The sequence below is a fragment of the Hyla sarda genome, chromosome 2, assembly GCF_029499605.1.
Source record: "Hyla sarda isolate aHylSar1 chromosome 2, aHylSar1.hap1, whole genome shotgun sequence".
Taxonomy (NCBI): domain Eukaryota; kingdom Metazoa; phylum Chordata; class Amphibia; order Anura; family Hylidae; genus Hyla; species Hyla sarda.
Window position 1 is genome coordinate 115,228,617 of NC_079190.1, and position 10,597 is coordinate 115,239,213.

Genomic DNA, 10,597 nt, shown 5'->3' on the forward strand with positions numbered 1-10,597 from the left:
GTTAGTTCAGATTTCAGGTGCTTTGGTGGGCTGGAGATTCTTTCCTAGTTCACCTGAAAGCTGAACTAATTTATGCAGGCTAAAGTCAGCAACTGCCGAGCCGAGACGTTCATGACGAATCGAATCACTGTAACTTCGCTCATCTGTATTAAGGACAATAGACTTATGCTGCCATCTCACTGGTCATCATACTGCAGCATTGTAACCAGTAGTGTTGAGCGGCATAGGCCATATTCGAATTTGCGATATTTCGCAAATATATGGACGAATATTCATCATATATTCGCTAAATTCGCATATTAGTAATATGCGCGTTTTATTTTCACATATGCGGAAATTAGCATATAAGAAAATTAGCATATGCAAATATTAGCATATACGAAAATTCGCATATGCGATGGGATGATCACTGTGATGTATACTGTGAAAAAAAAAAGAATATTCGTAATTGCAAATATATAGTGCTATATTCGCGAATATTCGTCAATTCGCGGATAAAATTCACATTGCGGATATTCGCAAGCAACACTAGTAACCAGTGGCAATTTATAATATACTGTAGGTTGTTTGGCCCAAAGCTCCAATATTCACTGTGAACCCCATTTCAGAATCTAGGGCTACTTTGCACAAAGTTGGGCTACTTTGTAGAAAATCTAGTGTACTCACCCCTATATGAACTATAGATATGGTGGGGAACAGCCTGGGGGCCATGGTATAGTTGTACACTACTGATGGTGAAAGATCTGCACAATGCATTTTTTAGCCATGAATATACTAGATATATTAAATGTTCTGAAGTTTTGAAGTATGGTCCTTCTTTCTTTTCTACAAACCTGTACATTATCATGAAAACACGTAAGGATACCCTATTTCAGCACATTGCTAGCTTTATAAATTAATACTCCTATGTTACTTGCTCTATACTACGTCCAGAAGCAAACCCATTCATCCTGAGCACAGCCAATAATGTACATTATAGCTTTGATAATGAAGGGATGTTCCTGAACTGCCTTCTATAAACTGAAACAAATGATGCTACCATACAAGACTCATGAAGTCGTAATCATTTTATGTGAATTGTAAATAACCAATTCAAGTATAAAAACAGCAAACAGAAGGCCTTCTGAACAGCAGCTGTTCTCGCTCTTATCAACCATACATCATTTGTAGGTCAGCACTGAGAACCATCATGTCTCATCACTCCATCCTCGCCTCTTCTGGACACAAGCACTTCAGCTCTTGTTCTGTAGCTTCACCCAAACACTCCAGCTCGCACAGCATCTTATCCCATTCTTCTAAGCACACAGGACATGGACACAAGGCTCAACATTGCTTCAGCAGCAAGAGTGCCCATAACATTGGATCCAAGGGACATAAAATGTCATTTGGAAGTTTTCACTTAGGCAAAAGTGGACATGGATCTGGATTTGGGGGGATTAGTGGTTGTGGAAAATCTAGTTCTGCAGGGATCACCTCTGTCACTGTAAACCAGAGTCTTCTTGCCCCTCTAAATTTGGAGATTGACTCAAGTATCCAGAGAGTAAGAACTGAGGAGAAAGATCAGATCAAAGGATTGAACAACAAGTTTGCCTCCTTTATTGACAAGGTAAGTTTTTACAATAAATTAAAAACCTCTGTAAAGCTTAGTATCTTTGTAGATTGGGCATTTCTAGTTTTGCCTTATTTATAAGATAACAGCTTATTCTTCTCTGATATAATACACTGGTATTAACACAGCAAGGATTGAACTAAGCTCGACTGTCACTTCAAAATACCCCTTAAATCAGTGGTTCTTAACCGGGGGATGCTTTCAGAACACAGGGACGCCTCTGTTAAGTCCCTGCGGCCCCACGTTTACTTTAAAAACGTGGGGACATCACTCACGTGCCATGTATGCGCCCATGGCAACAGAGCGCTGAGGAGAAGTAAGAAGGACACGTGCTGGCAGTTGGTAAGTGTTTACCAGCGGCGTGTCAGCTTCGGTGTTCCGACCAGTGATCATCCGGTCCTGCTGTGGCCGTACCCGAGGAGCGGGGGTCAGAACACTGTAGTGGGGCAGTACACAGGCATACAGCCTCCAGCCATACTGTATGGCTGGAGGCTGGATGTCTGTGGGGGAACTATACTGCCACCGTAATGTGGGGGACTATACTGACAGCCTAATGTGGGTGAACAAACTGCCAGCCTAATGTGGGGGACTATATTGCACCTGATGTGGGGGAACATACTGCCAGCCTAATGTGGGGGACTATATTGCACCTAATGTGGGGCAACATACTGCCAGCCTAATGGTGCAGACAATATTGCACCTAATGTGGGGGAACATACTGCCAGCCTAATGTGGGGGATTATATTGCACCTAATGTGGGGGAACATACTGCCAGCTTAATGTGGGGGACTATATTGCACCTAATGTGGGGCAACATACTGCCAGCCTAATAGTGCGAACAATATTGCACCCAATGTGGGGGAACATACTGCCAGCCTAATGTGGGGGACTATATTGCACCTAATGTGGGGGAATATACTGCCAGCTTAATGTGGGGGACTAGATTCCACCTAATGTGGGGCAACATACTGCCAGCCTGATGGAGCAGACTATATTGCACCTAATGTGGAGGAACATACTGCCAGCCTAATGTGGGGGACTATATTGCACCTAATGTGGGGGAACATACTGTCGGCCTAATGTGATGGATTATATTGCACCTAATGTGGGGGAACATACTGCCAGCATAATGTGGGGGATTATATTGCACCTAATGTGGGGGAACATACTGCCAGATTATTGTGGGGGACTATATTGCACCTAATGTGGGGGAACATGCTGCCAGCCTAATGTGGGGGACTATATTGCACCTAATGTGGGGGAACATACTGCCAGCCTAATGTGGGGGAACATACTGCCAGCCTAATGTGCGGGAACACTGCCTGCCTAATGTGGGGGAACTCTGTCTGCCTAATGTGGGGGAACACTGCCTGCCTAATGTGGTGGAACACTGCATGCCTAATGTGGGGGAACACTACCTGCCTAATATGGGGGATCTCTGTCGGCCTAATGTGGGGGAACACTGCCTGCCTAATGTGGGGGAACACTGCATGCCTAATGTGGGGGAACACTACCTGCCTAATATGGGGATCTCTGTCGGCCTAATGTGGGGGAACACTGCCTGCCTAATGTGGGGGAACACTGCCATTGTTGCGAAAATGACATGAGAGTGGCACTTTCCAAGGTAAAGCCACACATTTCTAAACTGGTCTTATGTTGTTGTGTGAAAATCATGTTTTCATGGTTTTGTTCTTTGTTCTTAATGGTTTTGTTCATTTTGTGCACCTATGTATAAATATTCACTTAAATATATACCTCCTATGTTTTAAATTTGAAAAAAATCACATTTTAGTTTTCCAATTAAGAGGGGTTCGGTGAATGCGCACATGAACCACTGCCTTAAATTATACCCATTATGTAAAAGCTGTGTTTCTGTGTATGCAGTCACACCTCTAGCTGCTTATTTCACGGCTTTATGTAGTTTAAAATCACTTTTCTTTACAGTCATAAACAGTCGGATAGGTTTGGCCTAGGGGCTTCTCTACATCAGCACTCGGCCCACCGTTTAATTGACACATAGGTCTGCTGCGCATGTGCCTGTCACTCACTTATAAGGGGGACAGCGAGATGTGTCTGCAAACGCTTTCTCCCAATTCTCCCGCCTCAGTGCACCAGCATTAGAGGCAGAGGGAGCGAGCGAGTGCACACAGACACATCTAGACACGTGACATATTAGTAAGCGAAGGCGCATACGCAACAGACCTGGGTGTCAATCACACATTGGGCCAAATGCTGATATAGAGGAGAGAAGCATATTGACACCGGGGCATTGTGGACCCCTGGCCATGCCTATCCAACTGCTGTTTATGACTGTGGGGGGAAGCTATTTTTAACTACATAAAGCCACGGAATAAGCAGCCAAAGGTTTGGCTACATTTCACAAGTACACAGCTTTTACATAGTGGGCATACTTTCAAGGTTTTTTTTCAAGAGACACTTATGCTTTAATTCCTCAAGTATTCAGAAGGATGTTATAGAAATGTTGCAGACTTTCCTCTAAATTAATGTACATAATAATGGCCTGGGCATCAGTGTACGCACCCTTGGCCATAGCCCTGCTGCCTCTTGAGAAAGCCACAGTACATGGTGGTCTAGCATTTCAATAAAACTGGGAGTGTAGCGAATATCACAGACAGCTGTCATATAGCCTGTTATCTAATATAAGGAGGGAACTAAGTAGACACACCACAATATTTTAACTAGTGTGTATTCTATTATAATAAAGATTATTGTGATATTTTGCTATTTAGAATACACACAGTTTGATGGATGGGTAAGAAGGGAATCTAGTGAACACTTTTGGTGATTTTTGGTACTAAAATAAATTACTCTCCATTTACAGGTCTCATTGAGTGTTCACCCTTGAGCTCTCACTTGGTGCATCTTCATTCCATAGTTAATGGTTGGATAGTGTTATTTGTAATATTTTGGAGCTTTATGATACATAATAAGAAAGAAAGATTAATAGCAGGTACTGCATAAGTTTCATTTAACCTAAGGCCAGCCCTGGGTGCGAAAACTTATGGAATATGCCCTATGCCACTTTAGACCAATATATGTTAAATCTATTAATGGTTGAATTGAAGGAGTCTTCTGGGACATTTATGGCATATTCACTGGGTATACCATAAGTGTCTGATAGGTGTGGGTTTCATCTGGGACCCACACCTTTATAAAGAATAAGGGCCACTCAAGCCATCCAGCCTGCTCGTACTGGCCGGGATACCAAAAAGAGCCAACTGGAGGAAGCATAGCTCACAGTGCTACAAAGTTTTAAAAATACTCAATACCATCAATGGGAGTTACGTAAACTGTACAAAACAGCTTAAACCGCTGTCTTTAGTTTCCCCTATGACCTCTAACAACTGCAGGAGAGGTTGGACCTGCATCCATCAGTAAAGTATGATATAGCCTGTGTATGTGCCATAAATGTTATTAGCCAGAGAAGCAAGTGGCAGTGTGCCGATCACTTCCTAGCTGGTCTTTTTTCTATACAGAGACTCCAGAGACTTGTACAGAAAAATGTCAGATCTGTCGGCCTGCCCTCGCTGATAACTACCAATCACAGCGGGTCTAAGGAGTGGGACCTGCTACAATCAAAACTTTTGACATGTGGGTAAACCTTTAAGGTAACCAATAGACAGGCAAAATGATGACATATGGTACATACAACCCAGCGGCACTGCCAACTACGATCCAGTGAACCACAGTTGGGGAGACATGGGATGGTAAAGTGGGCTCTCAGAATGGTGAGACTCTCGGAGGTGCTAGGATAAATCCCAGTAAATACAACTGTTAGTCTATAAACAATAGCAGAAAATAGAAAGACTCTTGCACTCACCACAACCATAGATGTCTCACATCTCCAACTCGGATTTCTCCATGGAGGGGAAGGCAGGCCTGGCGTGGGGTGCTCAGAGGTGACTGCCGGCGGTTTTGCACAGTGTAAGGCGCTTCTTCTGGCCTCAACGAGGCCGGAAGAAGCGCATTACATTGTGCAAAACCTTTGGCACTCACCTCTGAGCACCCCAGGCCTGTTGTCCTGTCTGTGGAGAGATCCAAGTAAGACATCTATGTTGCGGTGAGTGTAGGAGTCTATTTTCTCCTATTGTTTATTGACTAACAGTTATATTACATAGGGTTTTGAAGCTTTCAATATTGGGTGCAAATCTATAACAATCAAGGTAATTACTGTATTATAATAACTTAATATCTCCCCTTGTGTGTAGGTGAGATTTCTGGAGCAGCAGAATAAGATGTTGGAAACTAAGTGGGCTCTCCTACAAGAACAGAGAACAGCCAGTTGCCATATTGAACCTTTGTTTGAGGCTTTTATTACTAACCTAAGAAGACAGCTGGAAAGTCTGGAATGTGAAAGTGCTCGTCTAGAAGCAGAGAGAAACAACATGGAGGAAACAATGGAAGAATTTAAGAGAAAGTAAGAATATCATTTTGAACACAAATTTCTTACAATGTACTTAACACATAATTAATATTTACAATATTCTTCATTAGCTTTTAGCCAACACTGCTTTAGATTAAATATCCATAAATATCATTCTGACAAGTCTTACTACTTACTGCAAGGTTACTCTACAGAGTACAGGTGATTTCTGGGAATCCTAGTGTGCAACCCTATTAATAGGGAGATATCCTTAAAATATGTTATGACATCAGTGGTATCTGCATGTTTATGTTCCCAGAATTCCACACAGTGAACTGTACCATTAGTGTGAATGGGTCTTCTGCCAGACCCGTTCACACTGTGGAATTTCAGCGGCGGACAATTCTCCCGCTGAAATTGTTCCGCGCAAAGAAAGAACATGTTCATTCTTTGCACAGAATTCTGTGAGTGCTGCAAAGATGTCAATGGTGACGGCACAGCGCCCCACGGTCCTACTGCCGAAGTGTGTTCGGCGGTGGTCCCTGACGGAATCTCCGCTCGCAGAGTTCTGAGAGCAGATATTCCGCAGTGTGAACGTACCCTTAGAGTTTTTTTTTTTGCCTAATTCCATGCCCAAGGGTAAGGTAAACAAAATCAGTAAATACTGGCTCAGTCCAACAACCATCAGGATGGACACAGCAGGGAATCAGGGTGAATATTTTTTTTTTCTTTTTTTACATTTTTATGCCATTCTTAGCCTGGACACAAACATTTTGTGGGGCCAAACAAAACCCTTCATATCCTACAGTAAAGGGAATATTCTTGACTGCAGATTGAGGGGGACTGAAGGCAAAGAGAGACACAAGACACATACCCCACAAAGTCTCAGTGAAATCGTAGAAGTTGTTTTAAAAGGTGAAATTTCCATTTCAGCATGCATAACTAAAATATGATTTTTACATACACTATGAGTAACTATGCCAACTAACTCATAGGTATGAAGATGAAATGAACAGGCGGACAGCAGCAGAGAATGAGTTTGTCTTGCTAAAGAGGGTATGTTTCAACAGCTAAAACCTCCCAACATAATGATAATATTTAGTTGTGACACAAACTATATTTCCACTTATTTTTCTATTTCCACTTATTTTTGTAGGATGTTGATGCAGCCTTTATGAACAAAGCTGAACTACAAGCAAAGGCCGACTCTCTGACCGATGAGATCAACTTCTTGAGGACTCTGTATGATGCGGTAAAAAATACTTACTTTTTGACACTAAACACTAATATTTTCTAGTTATGTATATTGTTTTTCTACGAACATAGAAAATAGAATTTGTCATCAGATAAAAACCATTTGGCCTATCTAGTCTGCCCAATATTCTAAATACTTTTAAAGGGGTACTCTGCTGCTTAGTGTTTTGAACAAACTGTTCCGAACGCTGAAGCCAGCGCCGGGAGCTCGTGACATCATAGCACCACCCCCTCATGATGTCACACCCTGTCCCCTCAATGCAAGCCTATGGGATGGGGCGTGACATCCATCACGTCCCCTCCCATAGACTTGCATTGAGGGGGCAGGGTGTGACATCATGAGGGGGCAGGGTGTGATGTCATGAGGGGGCGGTTCCAAACACTGAGCAGAAGAGTACCCCTTTAATAATCTGTGGCCCTATCTTATATGAAGGATAGCGTTATGTCTATCCCTATCTATATATGTACAATGGCCTATAATAAAATAGGATAACATTTATTTATGATTATTTCTTCATTCTGCAGGAGATCGGTCAGCTCCAGGCTCAGATCTCAGACACTTCAGTAGTTGTGTCTATGGACAACAGCCGAGACCTGGACCTGGACAGTATCATCTCCGAGGTCAGAGCTCAGTATGAAGACATTGCTAACAGAAGCAGAGCTGAGGCTGAGGCCATGTACCAGTCAAGGGTAAATCAAAGATCCAGATATTACATAAGTATTTGGATTTTTTCATATTAATTGTTTAAAGCTGGTATATGTTTCCTGTATACACAGTTTGATGAGCTCCGTATGGCAGCTGGAAGAAATGGCAACGATTTAGAAAACAGCAAACATGAGATTGCAGAACTTACCCGAGCTATTCAGAGACTTAAAGGAGAAATCGAATGTGCTAAATCCCAGGTAAATAAAATTCAACGTAGTATGAACATAAATAAAAAGTTGACCTACTGTAAGTTGTCTACAGTAAAATACCATTATAGAATGCAATATATCTATGGAAGACCATAAACTGTCCTCTCCATTACATGACAGTCTTTAATCTATAGAAGAAGGGTTCGAAGAATTTTAGTAAGCTAGAAAGAACCCATTTTACACATACTTTATCTATTGACTGAATTTTAATAAACACCTACATTAAAGTGGAAATCCATACAAATTTATCTTAGTAAGCTGGGTTAAACATCACATGTATCCATCATGTTTATCCAGGAGACATAAGAGAATATGGATGAAAGGAGGAAGGGGCAGTCAATATCAGAAAGTTGTTTCTCGCGTATCAATCCAGGGAACGACAAAGCATCATCAATAAGCCTTAGAAGGTTCTTTATACTGTCTGACCCTTTGTGGAGATCAGACTGAATCAATATTCAAGCAAAACATCTACTTAAATGGATTTTACCACAGACACTCAGCTCCTATCCACAGGATGGGGCATAAGTGTCTGATCATGGGGTATCCAACCACTAGGACCCCTGTGATCTGGAGAATTGCCTCCCGACTGGGACTCTGACTGAAGCAGTCCATAGACAAGACTCTATTAATTGCCTATAGGAGTGCCCCAGAAGCATGCCAGAGAAGCTAAGCGCTGTACTTGGCCATCTTCAGCGCTCCTGTAGGCAATGAGTGGAATAACACATAAGTCGGTGAAATGCCACGTCATTCATAGCCTTGTTTAGAAGGCCTCACAGTATCCATCAATACAGATTTATGCAATTTAAAGACAGTTTTCTCACAGGTACTGGAACACCTGGACTGGGACACCAGGTACTGGAACACCTGGAAAATATTTGGTAAAAAATAAGTCTGAACTCAACCACAATCAGGTAACATATCCTGTACATATCATGATTCATCAAGTTTTTTTTAATGTTTTCTTATAGCGTGCCGCCCTAGAGTCAGCCATCAATGAGGCTGAGGAACGTGGTGAAGCTGCTGTAAGAGATGCCAAGAATAAACTTGTGGAACTGGAGGCTGCTCTGCAGAAGGCCAAGCAGGACATGGCTCGCCAGCTGAGAGAATACCAGGAACTCATGAATGTCAAACTGGCTCTGGATATTGAGATCGCCACCTACAGGAAGATGCTGGAGGGAGAAGAGAGCAGGTGACTGGCGATTATCTTAATGTCACTCTATCTCAAGATGTCTACACATACAGTGTGCTGATTTATAGCTATAGAATATACTAACATATCACCCATGTTTGTTTACTTCCAGACTGGATTCTGATGGTTCAGTGAGCATCTGTAAGTAAAATGCTTTACTACTTATATTTATAGTCTTCACATTTGGTTCTCAGTTATGTTGCAGAATCTATATTATTCCACATTATTCCATTTTATTTTTTATTTTTTTATTTTTTATTTTTTTTATCTCTAGCTGTCCTACATGCTAGCACAGGAGGCAAACACCATTCAGGAGCATCCTCTCATGGTGGACATCATCATCATCATCATCATCATCCTAAGGGTGGATTTGGTTCTGGCAGTTATGGCCATGCATACTCAAGCAAACACCACTCCAGCCATGATCACCACTGCTGAAATTAAAGCAATATCATACCACTGTTTTATTTTGGGCTTTATTTCCTAAATACTTATTCTTCTTAGGTCTTCTTTTTGGTTGCTTAAATGGGTATCTCTGGTGGAAAACATTTTTTTTTTTTTTAAATCATCTGGTGCCAGAAAGTTAAACATATTTGTAAATTACATCTGTTTAAACAAAATTTTAATCCTTCCAGTACTTATCTGTATGCTACAGAGGAAGGTGTACAATTCTTTTCTGTCTGACCACAGTGCTCTATGCTGACACCTCTGTCTATGTCAGGAACTGTCTAGAGCAGGATAGGTTTGCTATGGGGATTTGCTCCTACTCTGGACAGTTCCTAAAAGGGACAGAAGTGTCAGCAGAGAGCATTGTGCTAAGACAGAAAAGAACTATACAACTTTCTTTGTAGTATGCAGCAGCTGCTAAATACTGGAAGGATTAAGATTTCTAAATAGAAGTAATTTACAATTTTTTTTTTGCACCAGTTGTTAAAAAAAATGCTTTCCAGTGGAGTACCTCTTTAACTATTTGTTCCCGCTCTCTTGAATCATCTCCATTTCTGTTACCTGCATTTTTCTTCAATAAACTACCATTTGCATTGCACTTGATGTGTTTTTTTTTATCAATACATAAATAAATCATACAAAAGTATAAAAAAAAAAAAAAAAAAACAGGATATAACTTGCAGACCGACTTACAGTGCCACAGCCAGTCACGGTTAGTCAGGCTCAAAGGAAACCACTGGCCTTCCCAGTCTCAAATGTCTAGCGGGCTAAACTATTAATGTTTGTATTGATTCCCAGG

The 10,597-nt window shown here is 41.6% G+C and overlaps 1 protein-coding gene across 1 annotated transcript; it reads left to right on the forward strand.

The window, feature by feature from the left end:
• The first annotated feature begins 1,189 nt into the window (after positions 1 to 1,189).
• On the forward strand, positions 1,190 to 9,355 carry LOC130357703 (keratin, type II cytoskeletal cochleal-like). The gene is made up of 7 exons (XM_056560428.1): positions 1,190 to 1,606; positions 5,839 to 6,047; positions 6,989 to 7,049; positions 7,150 to 7,245; positions 7,773 to 7,937; positions 8,025 to 8,150; positions 9,131 to 9,355. Exons 1-7 carry the CDS (start codon positions 1,190 to 1,192, stop codon positions 9,353 to 9,355), a joined length of 1,299 nt encoding a protein of 432 aa, XP_056416403.1.
• The last annotated feature ends 1,242 nt before the right edge of the window (positions 9,356 to 10,597 follow it).